Source organism: Montipora foliosa, chromosome 4, assembly GCF_036669935.1.
Source record: "Montipora foliosa isolate CH-2021 chromosome 4, ASM3666993v2, whole genome shotgun sequence".
In the NCBI taxonomy this organism is placed as follows: domain Eukaryota; kingdom Metazoa; phylum Cnidaria; class Anthozoa; order Scleractinia; family Acroporidae; genus Montipora; species Montipora foliosa.
Window position 1 is genome coordinate 27,203,526 of NC_090872.1, and position 15,978 is coordinate 27,219,503.

General features: G+C 37.8%; 1 protein-coding gene across 2 annotated transcripts in view; it reads left to right on the top strand.

Annotated features, from left to right (window-relative positions):
* The window catches only part of LOC138000484 (ubiquitin carboxyl-terminal hydrolase 19-like), a 37,605-nt gene that overhangs the window by 5,137 nt on the left and 16,490 nt on the right, over nucleotides 1-15,978 (top strand). For both annotated transcript variants that reach the window (XM_068846937.1, XM_068846939.1), the window contains exons 4-11: nucleotides 854-925; nucleotides 5,325-5,440; nucleotides 7,291-8,238; nucleotides 8,820-8,953; nucleotides 9,978-10,070; nucleotides 11,758-11,934; nucleotides 13,456-13,566; nucleotides 14,511-14,594. In XM_068846937.1, the coding sequence (XP_068703038.1) occupies nucleotides 854-925; nucleotides 5,325-5,440; nucleotides 7,291-8,238; nucleotides 8,820-8,953; nucleotides 9,978-10,070; nucleotides 11,758-11,934; nucleotides 13,456-13,566; nucleotides 14,511-14,594 (1,735 nt within the window). The remainder of the gene's footprint in view (nucleotides 1-853; nucleotides 926-5,324; nucleotides 5,441-7,290; nucleotides 8,239-8,819; nucleotides 8,954-9,977; nucleotides 10,071-11,757; nucleotides 11,935-13,455; nucleotides 13,567-14,510; nucleotides 14,595-15,978) is intronic.

Sequence of the window (15,978 nt, forward strand, 5' to 3'; positions counted from 1 at the left end):
ACTACTCTGCCTGGTTAATGTTTGTAATCTTCGTCTGCCATCATTGAACTTTGAATGGTAACCTTTTACTTGTAAAACTAAATTCCCGCTTGCTATTGTATATTGCACTGTTGTGATGAAAGATTTTTTATATTCTGCTTTAAAACCATTTTTGTTTTGCTCAACTTGAATTTCCTGGGAGAGAGAAAAAATATGGAAATGGACCATATTTCCTTGGTAATGGTCCCTACTGTAAAACCCTGACCAAAACCCTGTTAATCAGAGTGCTCCATAAAGTAGTTTAACTGCACTTCAGTGCTTCAAGGTTGCTCTTGGTCATGAGTCGGGAAATGACTGTACTAGGTCTCCACAAGAGAGCCTCTGATAATGTCTTGATCTTGATGAATAATTATTATTAAGGACGATTCCTACTATTGTTATTGCGTAGACGTACGTTTTGCGCATCTCGAGATACTCAGGTTTCCTATCGGTGATGCTTACTACGTGTAAGTTAAATACAGGGACATTTTTGCGCGGTCTAACACTGTCCAGAGGAAGTAGATCTTAGTACACTGTAAGTACTCTTGGTATCCAAAAAGAAAATTAGGGTTAGCTGTGCATTTTTGAGAGATAGTTAAGCTTCAATTTGAGAAAGAACTTCATACATTGCTTTCCATTTTAAAGCTGTTTACAAATATTATTCATGAGTTATCTTTGCAAAATGCGTAGTTACCCCCAATTTTCTTTTTGGATTTCAACAACACTTGTTAAGATCTACATTTCTGGGGCGTATAGCTCGTATGATTGCATGAGCAAAGAGAGAATTTTTGTAGTTCCTTGCTTTGTCTTTGAGCTTCCTCTCCCATTTTTTCAGCAATAATGAATTTCTTAAGATGTATTCTGGGACATCAGCCAACACACTGTTTTCGTGGACTCTCCTTCTCAGGTTTGTAAAACTTTACTTTTTGCTTTCACCAAGCTGCAACCAGAGTACTTAATTATCCAAAAAAACTCTTTAACCCTTTAAGATGATTCCTTAGTATTGCACTGTGCATCCTGTACTTTGCATATGATGTGTCAATATTTATAAATAATTATTGGTCCAATTTGTAACATTGTAAATAATTATGGCGTAAGTCGATCAAACAGGCTGAAACAGTTCTCAAAACATGTGAGAGAAGTTGTGAATGACCCATAACTCTTTGTGAATAAGCCCATGCATTCTGAGAATGTGGCTAATTTTGTTGCCTTGATCTACGATAATCGAGATAGACAGGTACGATGGTGTTTTACTTTTAAACAAGAACGGTGACCTTTATTTTTATTGTTTAATTTTGGTATACAAATTCCCCTTGAAATCCAAAAATTAAAAAAAAATATATCGGAAGAAAAAAAAAGCTTAAAACGAACACAAAGCTCCATACCCGGAGGTGTAAATTATGATCGTGAAAACAATGACTCAAACATTTTGAATTGACATCGTTTTAAGCTGACTGATTTTTCCATAAACTGTAAAAGACAGTGTTCCATATGCTAAATTAAGACGGTCTAACTACATGTATCAGGTGTTTTTTCACGTGTTACTTTAAAACCCTCTCATTTAGCCACCACAAAATGTACCCTGAGCCTATGAAATACAGTAACATGGCTTCTGATAGGATGCGGAAAAAAATTAAAGATTATGCGGAAATTTTTGGCCATATTATGCGGAAACATGCATTGATTATGCGGAAATTACACCGGATTATGCGGAAACTTAAACAAGTTATAAAACTAATAATTAGGCCCGTCCAATGTATTTACATGCTTACGGTAAATCCGTAATCAAAATTGCAACCAATACAAAATAACAATCGCATTTGTGACTGAATTTTTGCCCTTTGTGATTAAATTACATGGAGGAGTCGTCAATTTGCGAGCAGCCTTCACCCTTGAAATAAAAGGTTTAGCAGTTGGGATTTTCCCGCAACTTTTGGTGAAATAAATAAAGCGATAAAAAATTATTTTGTTTCTCATCATGAATTTTGTTTCAATTTGGAGATAATGGAGCAAAATTGTAATACCTTTGGAGCGCGATCCATTCCCTCAATCATTGACTTAAAGTGCGTTTGATTCACCGTATCCCAGAATAAGAATACGTGAAGTGATGAATTCAAAACGGTATGTCTGGCGTTTTGAAGCAACAAGGATAATGAAGATATCTTTAAAATAGCATTTTAGCAGGTGTTCGACATTTTTAATGTGAATCTCCGTAAAAACGAAGGATTTCTAACTTGTATTCCATGTAATCCTATTCCGGAATAGGGTCAATCGAACGCACCCTTAGTTTCTTATCAGTTACATCATTTGCTGAAGTGTAACTGTTTCTCGTCCAATGGAAATCATTGTAGGAACAAAAACTAGTGTCCAGGCTCATTGGCGAAAAAATGCGCGGAAACTGTTTACCATCTTTCTTACGAACTTTCATCTTGCGAACGAAATGGTGTGTTTTCTTCAATGTTCAGGAAAATAAGCGTTTCAAAACAGTCAATTTGTGACCTTCCACGGGAAAACGTACACTAACGTTTGCCCGTTAAACGGCTTAAAACTAACGGACGGTTGACGGATATTCAACGGTTTTGAAGATTGGTTTAACGTTTTTTACTAACGCTCTGACGGTTTGTGCTAACGCTCTAACGGTTTGTGCTAACGCACTAACGGTTTGTGCCAACGCTCTAACGTTCTTTCCATCAGTTCTAACGTTCTGCCTTAGCGCTTTAACACTAAGTCTTAGTTCTAAGCTCGAAAGGCTGATCGATGACACCACAACGTAGTGAGCGATTACTGTTCATCGAACAAAGGCCATGATTTGAAGTACTAGCACCATCGTGAGCTGGCCAAAACAAATCGGATGCACATTTCAGCGAGTTTTTTGCTTTAAGAATACTACGATGTAGACAGGCCACCAGAAACGATTGCGTGACTTTTAAAATACGATTCCAAAGAGGCGCGCCCATGGCGACATAACTGCTGAATGCAACGAAGTCCGGATAAAAGTGGCTAATCTCGATATGTTTTGATCGTCGGACTCACAATGAAGCGATACATTACTAAATTGTGAATTTCTCACGGCATCCATTACTTCATTAGCTACTGTAGTTGCAAAGTAAAATACAACAAATTATTATTTTCATCCAAAGAAATGTAGCATTTCATGTTGTTTTCAAAGCCGAAGTAACGATAAATTCAAAGCGGTGCGTTCATAAGAGAGCTCTTTGCTATAAATACGGTAAAAGAGTTCTGTATCATCAGTTAAGATGCCGAGGGGGCAAAAAAGCTCGGAGAAACTCCAGGCGAGTGGTTAAGTTAAACAGATATTTTTCAGTTGAAATTTGGTAAGTCGTGCATCATTCAATCACATTTAATTTGGGGTTCGCGCAGGATGGGTCTTCGATCTTTGGTCTTCGTTTTTGGAGTCTTTATTGTCCATTCTACCTATTAGCGTAGTTATTTCAGCTTGAAATCCATCCAAGACTCGAAGCACTCGACCTCAAATAATATCGAAAACTCCAGCATTGGGAGCTCCAAGGATGCGTAGCAGGATTTTCGTATACCGGCTTTAGATTGCTTTAGATACATGCTTGCAGCCGTCACGCCATGTACTCCTCTCTGATTGGATGATGATTTCTTATTAGCCAATCACAGAGGAGCAAACGTTGTGACGGCTGCAAGCCGTCACACCAAACTCCAACTACGCTTCCTTGGAGTTCCGAATGCTGGATTTTTTCAATTTTATTTGAGGTCCAGCGCTTCGAGTTTTGGACGGATTTCAGATATAATGGTATGAAAGGAAACCTCTGGGTTTCAGCTTGCTTGGTGCGTGATTTGAAACCTGTACGATGCGAATTTGTTTGTGAGTTTCAGCTTGATTGGTGCGTGATTTGAAACCTGTACGATGCGAATTTGTCAGTGAAAATCGGCTTGGTGCTGGAGGGATCCGAAATCGAGCTTTCCACCCTTGTTTTACTATTGGTACGCAGAGGTGAATGTCGAACACAAACCCTTCATTTTTCTCGGTATTTTTAATTTTTTAAAAAGCACTCTACTACATGTAATTCTACTAAGTTGTAGAAGGACACGGCCGGTTTTCCCAAAGAGGGTCACATTTTTAAACGATGCTCTACGAATCCGCTGATCCGGAACAATCGATACAGATTATTAATTGATTTGCCAACAGAATCCAAGATTTGCCCAACGGATAAGGTCAATAACTATTATACATCTGACGTATGAGACTAACGCTCTAACGGACGAGGCTAAACCCCTAACGGACGAGGCTGACGCTCTGACGGATGAACCTAACATTCTGACGGATAAGACTAACGTTTTAACGGATGAAGTTGACGCTCTGACGGTTTCATGTAAACTTCTAACGGACGACTAACGGATATCTAACGCTTCGGTCAATTAATGGTTTAGCGTTAGTGTACGTTTTCCCGTGGAAGGTCACATTTCTTCGGCTTTTATGTTTTTAAGGATGTTAAGGAGCTGCTTTATCACTAATATCAGATATTTCTTCTGTTTTTTGCGGAAAATATCGGAATTATGCGGAAGATGCGGATTTCAGTGAATTATGCGGATCCGCATCGCCGCATCCTGTCAGTAACGTGCATGATTGGTATCAGTTCAGGCATCAATGGGGTAAGATTGGCCCATTACTGTATCTCTTAAATACTGTGTACCGTTGGCTCAGTTGGTTGAGCATCAGGCTTCCATGCAGGAGGTCATTAGTTCGACTCCAACCAGACCAACACTCAAGGTCTTAAAGTAACTGAGGAGAAAGTGCTGCCTTTGTAATTACATCGCGCAAATGGTTAGACTTTGGAGTCTTCTCGGATAAGGACTATAAACCATCTAAGCCTTGTCTCACAATCCTTCTGTTCAATGTTTGCAAACTCTGTGGGACGTTAAAGATCCCACACACTAGTCAAAAACAGTATAAAGGCATGGAGTTCCTGGTGAACATTGTGGTCTGGCCTTTCCTTCAGCAATGTGGTTGGCTTGGCATAATCTTCTGAATGGACTACTGATCGATCAGACCACATACGTTGTAACAGCAAAACAGACAGTAGTCAAATTGAAGGAGTCCAAATGCCGAAACTCGACCTGGTAAACCATATCTGTAACCAGGGTTCAGTTTTGTCTTTTAGTTTTGGTTAAATTTGGTTAAGGTTACTTCAAACCTTCCAGCGCTACTTGTACATGTACGCTGCAGTTTGGCACATTTTTTTTGCAGTCAGATTAATATTCATCATTGATGCTTGTAACCTCAAAGAAATTTTGTTGCCTCTTTGTTGATTGCACAGAGAAAATGCTGACATCCAAGAATCCAGTTGCAGAATATCAAAAGCATTTTTGGAAATTTCACTGAAAAAGAAGACTCCTGGTAGATGGTCGGGGTTAGAGAAACTGAATTTTCCAGGTACATGTACATGCATGAAGTTGCATTATGTGTAATTTTGTTTAAAAATAATTTAGTTAATAACCCATTGCCTCCTGGTACTGATATGTAGACTGGGGGTGTTTGGAGGCATACCATTTTTTAAAACAACCCCACCAAGCACCACATTTCAAAAGCAAAATTGATGATGACATTTACACGACTTCATGTTGTCATTGTCAAAATGAATTTTACTTTTACTGTAGGTTTGAACGAATGACTTGTCTTTAATTAATTGCTTCAGTTTTTTCAAAAAGTAGCCTACTTCTCTGTCAGTGAAGTAGCCGACGCTTTTCGTTGCCTGTCTTTACTGTCTTATTGAATTATTGAAACCATTGTACAGTGCAGACCAGAAATACATGTAAGCGTCCTATGTAGACACAAAGCGCACACACATTTTTTGCGCACGCGTTTTAAACGTGCGTTTCCAAATGCGCATTTTGATGCATGTTTTTCTTTTGTTATTCAAACTCGTATTTAGCTGTGATGTTCATTGTTCCGTGAAACAGACGATAAAATGACTATTTAATTTTTGTGATTAACTTACCCGAATATTTTAATTGAAGAGAGGTGACAACTGATCATTGCGAGTTTCGAAACGAACCAACAAAGTTTTAATGATTTCTTTTCACATTCACTGAATGAAATCCAGGTGATCTGGTGACGTAAATTTTCGGAGGACTGGGGAGAAAAACTTTAGTGCCGTATCCCACAACCGCGCGCGGCCTTATTTTTAAATTCAACATGGCAGAGGTGAGGTTAGATCCCGTCGTTTCTACTTGGATGTTCATTCAGTAACAGGAAATGTGGTAGACACGGAATAATCTGTTGAGTTTTGGCGATGGAAGGTACTGCAGGGAGTTTGGAAACAACATCTAAGGCCCCGCGCGGTTGTGGGATACGGCGTTAAAATTTTTCTTCCGATTCCTCCAAATTACGTAACCAGATCACCTGGATACAATGAAACTGACTTTCGTCATTCCGTAACTGAGCCCTGGTTGTTATTTTGATCTTTTCGTTGCTGAAACTGGAGTTTGGATCATTGACATACCAAGATGCCCATCAGTGGAGAAAATAATTATGTAGACGTAGCTTCTGACCTTTCGGCAACTTCTTCGCAATAAAATCTTGTAAGATCAAAGTGCTTTCCTGAAAATTTGTCGAGCTTGATTATTCCGGGGGAAAAAAAGAAAGCAGTGGTACTGAGGAGTTTTTGTAACATCCCGAGTTTTTTGTGAACTTCAAAATTTACCGAGAATGGTGCCGCAGAGGTCGTCATGAGATAACTGCAGTGAGGCTCTGATTACCGAAAATAAACAAACGGTTCCAGGCTCTCAGACAAAAGACAATGGTACATGTAAAATTGTCTTTGATGAAGGCAGGTTTTTGATGCACGTGTTGTGAACGCAAAAGCGTGTGTGCAATTTTCACACACTTTTTTGGGACGCTTATTTCTGGTCTGCACTGTAACTACAGTGTACATACATGTACGTGTATTGTACATCCAACTTACAGTACTGCATCTGCTACTCACATGTATTATTTTTGTAGTGGAAAACATTTTGATTATTGAGTAACCTTAAACATTTCATGTAAATCAAAAGCTATAGCTGTATCATACGTACATTTGTACAGTGTGTGGAAATACTGCGCATTTTTCAGTCAATTAAATATTGAGTAATATTTTGCCAGTCTTGTGTTGTCCCCTGTAAGGTGTCTTTGGAAATAAAGTTTTGTACTGGAACTTTCAGTGCATGCCTTCGAATTGCCTTTTCTCTTTTTTTTTTTTTTTTTTTGTCTCACTTGTAACTGACAATAGTTTTAATTGCAAGGTCAAAAAGGAAATGGTGTTCCAAAGGACCGACCTTTCAGGCATCTTTTTGGTGGGTCAAGGTTAGGCATGATGTCACATTCAAAACAGACTGTGTGCAATGGAGTGCATGAGAAATTTGAGAACTCACAGAACTTGGAGTCTGTTCATGACAAGGAGATAAAGGCTACTTCAAAGGCAAATAATGCAGAAGAAACACATCCTATTCCAGAGGAAAAGATCATTACAAATGGGGACCCTGTGCCGGCGCAGGCTCCTGAATCAAATGAATATTCAGAGTGTACCAATACAGAGCGAAATTCGTGTGATGGTCATAGACCTGATGAAAAAGTAGTTACAATGGCCGGGGAAGGAAATAGAGCACAAGATGTTTGTGATTTGAAATTATCAATGGATGCTGGATCATCTGAGTTGAGAACCCTGAAAACAAGTGGATCAACAAACGAGCACTTAAATAGAGAAAAACCAGCAGAGAAGGCACCAGTGGAAAATGATTGCGTTGACATGTCTTCAGTTAGTCAAGCACAAAAAGCCTCTGTGACATCCACAGCTGAGAGTTTAACAACGTCATTTAGTTCACTGTCAACTACGGTGCAACCAAGTACGTCAACTTCAACCTTGTCTTCTGTATCTTCCTTTAACTTGAATGACACCCCTCCCACTGAAGGAGCAATTCCTTTACCCCCACCCATTCCTCATCCTCAAGTGAAGATGGGAGTAATGGGTGGAAGTCAAAGTGATACCACTCATCTTCCATTCAGTGAAGCCATCAGGTCTGCAGCATCCAAGAATGTCAGAGCTCTGAGTGAAGGTTTTGATGATGTGGAAACATCACAGGAGAGTGATCAAGCTGGTCTTACTGGACTCGATAACCTGGGAAACACTTGTTATCTAAACTCCATAGTCCAGTGCTTGGCAAACACGAGACAACTGAGGGATTTTTTTCTTGGTGAGTACAATAATTATGGACAGATCAAGTTAAAGGGCTATGTCCTGCAAAATGATGTACACTGTAATTTCATGACACCCAAAATGCCCAAAACGTAGTTATGAAATATTGCAATAACCAAAAAATCTGTTGAACAACATAAAAGAAATACAGCAAAAGGGAAGGGTGGCATGAATGGACACAAATGAACAAGATTGAAACAGATTTCATTTGGGTGATATTGAAAAAAGTTAGCGCAACTGCATGACATTTATTTTTTCAAGTTTATGACAAAGCACCTGACTAAAGGCCGTTTTTGCTCAGAATCATCTTGTTTGTGATGTAGCGATAATTTTATCTGTAAAGGAATTCCACATTACAGACTGCACCATTTTTGAGTTTTTTTATACTCATGATTAACTAAAGATTTCCCCTAAACACCCTAAAATAAAACTAATGTTAATATCCCCTTTAAGCTACATGTACATGTAGAATTGCCTAGTACAAGAGAAGAAGCCTTTGTGGCTTCAAGATTCAAAACTACACTAAACAAGTTTGCAGTTGTGTACTGGGTATAACTTAAGATTTATTTTTTCGCTAAGATGATGGTTACAAAGCTGACATAAATACAGAGAATCCACTGGGTAGTGGAGGAAAACTGGCAGTTATTTTTGCCAATTTGATGAGGAATCTGTGGTCAGGAAGGGAGAGGTCATTATCTCCGTATAAGTTGAAGGTAAAGCTGGTAACTGCTTTGTGTGATTATTTTACATGTACTTGTGCAGCCATTATTTCTTTACCACAATAAAAGCCATTGAAATTATTGTTTCCTGTGGGAGATATTCGAAGAAAAATGTTTTACTCAGTTTTATAAGGCTTTACTGTTTGTACATATGTACAGGTACATGTATATGCAGACACCATGTTTGTGTCCCTCTCAGGAGCACAAATATGGTGGCCGGAAGCTAACAAAAACTTATGTCATCAAGTTTTGCTATAAAAAGCCAGTGGTCATCTTTTGAGGGCTCATAAACACCTATAATTTATGAGTACTTATTCTCATACAAACTCTGTTCAGATTGCAAAATCTCAGTGGATGTCACTTTTTTAGCTTAATATGTAATAGCATTCTCAACCACAATTTTAATATCATGTCATGCAATTTAAGCTTAGAAATTCAACCTTGCTTTATCACAAGATGAAAAACCATATCAAATTGAAAATTTGTGAAAAGATAAGTCTTCAGCTGTTCTAATAACTAAATGTAACTAAACTAAAATCTCAAAAGGGTTGATAATTCCTTATTTTTTTAGTTTTGATGACATCACATGAAAACCAAGAATTAGCAGAGTAGTCCCCCGAGCAGCCAAAAGAAATAAAATGGCTTCCTGTAGTCTTAATCATTTTGCTAGTGAACATTTTTCCCTTTTGTTATCCAGCTGAGTGTTAGTTAAAGTGGTGGCTATACATGTACATGTATTTACCTTGCTAGTGCACGACTCAGTATCGGAATAAGTTCAATAACTGTTAATAATTCAAGGGTCTAAAGTTACTGGTAATAATTTATTGTACAGTAGGTAATAAGAGTAACATCCATTGAGCTTGCTGACATGCTCTAAGAGTGGTACATGTAGTTGTAGTGTTAGTTGAAAACAGCTTTCAAAGGATACTTTTGCTTCAAAATGTAATTGTTCATGGAGTTCATTTCAGGTCTTACAGCTGTACACCCAGTGTAAATTGTCTATGTTTTTGGTTTTAAGACCATTGTTGGGGAAAAGGTGAGCCAATTCAAGGGGTTTATGCAACAGGATGCACAAGAGTTCATGGCATTTTTGCTAGATGGATTGCATGAGGTACATTTGTACAACTCAATTTTATTGTGCAGCCTATTGTTGAATTTTGTCTTTCATTATCTAGATTAGAATGGGTAATCAAAATGGTGACGAGTGAAATGAGGGAATGTTTTCACAAATGCTTTACCCAAAATCAAGGCTCAGGAAATTGAGTATACGGTTTCATTAGCTATTAATATCATGGTTGACAAATTACTCTTTAATTTTCAAACTTGGAAAAGTTGCCATGGCAACATTGTAATTATCGAAATTTGAACATTGAATTCTCGCCCAAAAATAAGAATATTTAACCAAGATGTAGAGTAATAATGTCACCCATGTTATTATACTGAAAATATGATAACCAATAATTATTACTATTGGTTGTTATTATCAATAATATTATTGAAAAAATTACGATACAAAGTTTGAGTTAATTTAAAACATGACAAATCAGCATTTTTGTTTTTGACAAAACTCAACCTACCTGATATTTGTGTGTTTGTCCTTAAAAGTTTTTTTTTTTTTTTCAGGCACATTACTCCTCCTTTTAACCCATTGACTCCTGTACAATAAACTGTCCCCCCACTTTACTCTCACGGTGCCTCTCTCCACCCAGGTGGATCAATGGGTACCGGCGCAATGCTGGGGTTAACCCTGCGATGGACTAGCATCCCATCCATGGGGGAGTTTAAATACTCCTAGTCGCTTCATGCTACGGAAACCGGAGATAAGCGACGGCCTGATGGGCCTTCCTAGGCTCATAACAGAGACTTTACCTTACCCCTGCAGTAGGAGTCAATGGCTTAAATTAATTTAATTAGAGGAATGCCAACGCGGCTAGCTAGTTCAAATGATATTAATGCTACATGTAGTTTCAAGTGGGGTGATTACCCTAGCATTAAATAAACTACTGTACCTGTAACTGAAATTAATTGTAGAGCTGTTGATGCACATCATCAATAAGACAGCTCGGGGCTTTTAAAAAAACATGTGCACACGTCGGGATTGCAGAAATTTGCATTCAAAATATTTTGCATTGTTAATATTATGCTTGATTTTATCCCGAAGCGTGCACTTGTTTTTTGAAACTCCGACCTGACTTATTGGTTATAGGCCTTTTTCAATTACCGTATATTAAGATCCAGCTTGATAGTGAGGCAGTGAGGACAAAGACAAAGGAAAGTGGATGATATTTAAATATTAATTTTTTCACATTCATTCCAACGTCTTTCTATTGTTTTTGTCCTCACTGCGTCACTATCAAGCTGAATACAATTTTGATATTTTAAAAATGGCCTATTAGAGTGATTTCTTTGATTCTAATAAAATGATCAGTTTTTAGCTGTTTATGTTTGCACAGGGAGTGATGTTGGAGGGACACTTACATGTACATGACGATGTATAAAGATACATTAAATATTTTGGACATAAAAAAACAAATGTTAGGGCTTGACTTATTTGTCTCATTAAAATAATAATTTAAAGAGATGGTTTGAAATTGACTGATTGCTGTGATTTGTACAATGTAATCTTTTGATCTGCAGATCTTTTTGTTTCATTTTCTTTGTTCAATTGTTGCCTTGAACTTCAACAATATTGAGTGGACTTTAAAAATGAATGAGATTGAGTGCACAGCTTTGGTTACGGTACTGTACATGTAGGATAAAGCATGGCAGCTGATACTGTAAACATCACTTATTTTAAGGACTTGAACAGAATTAAAGAAAAGCCTTATGTTGAGGAGGTTGAAGGAGCTGGCAAACCTGATGCTGAAGTTGCCAATGAGGCGTGGAGAAGATACAAGAGCAGGAATGACTCTGTAATTGTGGACTTGTTTCAAGGGCAGCTAAAATCTAAACTGACTTGCCCAGTGTGTAACAAGGTTAGGTTTGACATGCATTAGAATTACACAATAAAATTGATGGATTATCTAGGGGAATATTTGGTTGTGTTAAACCAGTGTGTCTCCTAAGGAGGTCACTTAAAAATTTTACACTATCTAAGGCCAGATGATTAAAGTGCCTATTACCTCCAAAACGTTTTTGCCCAGATCATTCGTTGTGTCATGCTGAGCAAAAATGCTGCAAACAATTGGCTTTTTGGTCAAAACTGGAATTTTCTATGATTTTCAAAGTGGCGAAAAATCAAGGTTTGAAAATCCATTACCGAGCTGCAGAAATCGACGGAAGGGTTTGGGTTTAGGGTTAGGGTTAGTCGTTCTGATTGTGACTTTGGTTAGAGCAAGCTAATCACGGCTGAAGAAATGCCTGAGAAATGTGTCCCCTATAGCTGTAACAATGTTCAAAACTGTTCCATTGATAAGCACTTTTGGAGTGTTTTCTCTAGCTCTTTCTCTGTCCTCCTTTCTTGCTCATACATGTATGATGCTAGCCGTTCTGGGTCTGCTAGTGGCCAATCGGCATATGCCTGTTGTGTTTTTTCATGTCTGTGGCTAATTGCTCGAGTTTGGTGAGCCGTCAACGTTTAACTGGTAATCTCCTATTTCGGATACCTCAGAAACTAAACTGGAAACCAGACTAAAAATTTAATTGTTCAAGGCCATTAATTATAGCAAATGTCAAGTTTGCTGCTCTTGACAAATGTCAGCTGAAAGTAACAGCGGTTTTCAAACAATACATGTACGTCTTTCGCTTTTGTCTCTGTCTGTTCTCTGCTTTGTTTGTCTTGTTGCTGATGTCTGGGTTTTACACAACTAGTGCCAGTCTTCCCTTCACTCGGCTGTGTTTTCAGTGCCACCTGGTGAATAGTTAAATTACAGTAAACAGTATCAGTCAGATTGAAAAAGAATTTGCAATGAACCTGTACTGTAATATTTGGTTGACGGTAGCAATATTATCATTAATTTTGCAGTCATTCATTGTGTTCGCTGACAACAAAAAATTATTGGATCCCCACACATGTAGGCTTTTGAACTACATGTACAATGTATAGGGAGTCCACATTACTGAATGTGAAAAAGTTACACTGTAGTTGTAATATATAGAGGATATTATATGGCCGCTTGGAGATACGAAATTTCTCTTCTTGTGTTGAAGAATATTTCACGAGTGAGCGCAGCGAACGAGTGACGTATTCTTCAACGCGAGAAGAGAAATTTTGTATCTTCACGCGGCCATGTAATATTTTGTTTATTATATAAACACCAATGAAATACTAAATCATTTCACAAAATGATTAGAAAGGGGCAATTTTTATATGTAACCATAGCAACAGTGATCTTTTCATGTGTGAAGATACAAATGTAACATGTTATTTTCACGTGTGAAGATGTCATGTTTTCGTGCGAAAGCTCACTTGGTATTTCATTGGTGTTTATAATTATAATAATAGGTATTATGTAATGCTGCTGTGGTGATACATTAATTTTGTTTTGTTGTTTCAGATCTCGATTAAGTATGATCCTTTTATGAATCTTTCTGTTCCATTACCTAAAGAACACAAGCTAATAACAGTGACCATTTTCTTCAAAGACTGCAAAAGGGTTCCTCTTAAGGTATTGAAAGTTAACCTATTCGGTAACAAAAGCCAAGCTAATCGATTAGATGTTTTCAAGTTTAAACAAGAGGACATACATGGAGGTAGCCTATCCTCTGGCTTCTTTTCCAACTTTTGGTTATTTTTTGTGAGAGGAAGAAAGAAAATAAGAGGCCTCTAGTTTCAGACATTTCGGGGTTAATAAAAAATATCAAATAACACTGAAAACAGCAACAGTCATTCCCAAATATTTATACAGTGCGGCAGTTGTGACTGCCATGACCTTTTCTCTCATAATTTTTATTTGTAAGCCCATTTTCGACTTTCCCCTTATTAATTTTTTTTCTTAATGAAAATTAATAAGAAATTCTAAAATAGAATCAGTAGTTTATGGTACCTAGCGATCAACAATAACATTAAACCGTAATCATTAAGAAAAGGAAAATCAAGAACCAAATTTACGATGAGAATTAAGAACAGGAGGGGGGGGGGGGGGTCATCGCAGCCCAAGAAGGGGGAACCAATACAATAAAAGTTAAGGCAAGAAAGTGATTCTTGTTTCAATTTCTTATGGTCATTAAGGAAAGAACGTTGCATGTAGAACAGTAATTAACTTAACCTTTTTGACAATCAAAAATTAAAGCAATCAGTTACCTAGAATGTTTTTACAGCCCGACTGAAAAGAGAACATGTACCACAAAATTGTCTTTATGTAAAAAATTGCCATAGATACAATCTTTGTAATAAAACAGTCTCTTGAAATTGTTGAAACTGGTTTGAGCCACCTTAATTTATGCTAATTTCCAGTAGAATAGACTAAACTACATGTACCTCTCATGTCTTCATATTTCGAAAACCTCTGTTTTCGCCTGTCTTCTTGAATAGGATAAACATAGGTGAAAATTGATGTCCTGAAGGGTTCACTTCCTATAAAGTTAGGATCAACTGTGTTTTTTTTTTCAGATTGTGGCCAAAGTAACGCTGGAGGCAACGGTTGAACAACTTAAAGCTGCTGTACAGAGGGTCACTGCGATTCAACCTGAAAATGTATGGCTTTTACTTTCTCTGTTGTCACAATTTGCAAAATTGTAATACATTTTCAGCAGGGTTTTCGACAGTTTTGTAAAGTAGCGGACATAATTATTGCTGAAAGCACCAGGCATGACATTTTTGGCACTGCAAGGGGCTGGCTACCTAGCAGGGTCTGGGGGTATGCCTCCCAGGAATTTTTTAAAATACATTTTAGAACACTCAGAAACCCTGTTTCCAGTGTTTCTGGAACCCAAGAATCAGTTTCTCAGACAAGGCTGGAGTTTTCTCAAATTCTCTTTAAAAAGCAAGTTACAAAATTTACAATAAGAAGAAATTAAACAAACCCTCAAATATTGGCATAAAAGTACCAGACATGGAATGGGAAACCACCGGACGAAACACCCAGCCTGTGGCTTCAGAGGAAAACCCTGTTTTCAGGAGTAGGAGTCAACTCCAAATTTGTGTAGTATGCAATGAATACCTGCTGTATTTCTGGCCAAAAGGCCGACTTACAGTGCAGACCAGAAATATGCGTCCTACGCAGACGCAAAACGCACGCGCGTTTTTTGCGCACACGCGTTTTTAAATGCGCGTTTCCAAACGCGCATTTGATGCGCGTTTTTTCTTTTGTTATGCAAACTCGTATCGTAGATGTGATGTTCATTGTTCCACGAAACAATAGACAGACGATAAAATGAATATTTAATTTCTGTGATCAACTTACCAGAACATTTCAATTGAAGAGCGGTGTCAACTGACCATTGTGAGTATTCGAAACGAACCTACAAAGTTAAGATCGATGCACAGTTCATCGTCGGCCCGTGTGTCCGTGACTTCGCCATGGCCAATGTTAATAATCAAGCGATGGAATACATTCAAGTTTCATGTTCAACACCTTCATTATAACACTAACTCCGAAAAAAAGTTGCATAATTTGCAAAACAGGCAAGTTACGTGCAAAACAAGAACCGAGACGACAATGACACGTGTGCGCCCGGAATTATTTTTTTTTATTGACAGGGTCGCACAAAACAAAAATTTAACATACTTTGCCTTTGGATTCTCTGTTATTTCACTCACGATAAGCGAACTAATGCTTGAAATTCACTTGGAAAGCATGCAACAAACTGAACTTCGACCGAAATGTTTTATTATCACTGGCGGCAAATCGAAAGTGTCGCCGATTGTCTCACGTAAAAAGGAGCTCAGATCATGTCAAGCAACACGTGCGAATTTAAAATTCGACTTCTGAAGCTGGACATAATGGTTGACAAAATGAAATTATTGGACTACAAAAATCCGAAAATAGCAGCTAACCTTGAAATTTAAGGAACTCAATCATTTCTTCGTTGTGAGAAATGGGAATGTTCAATTTCCTTGTGAAATACGCCGTTCGCAT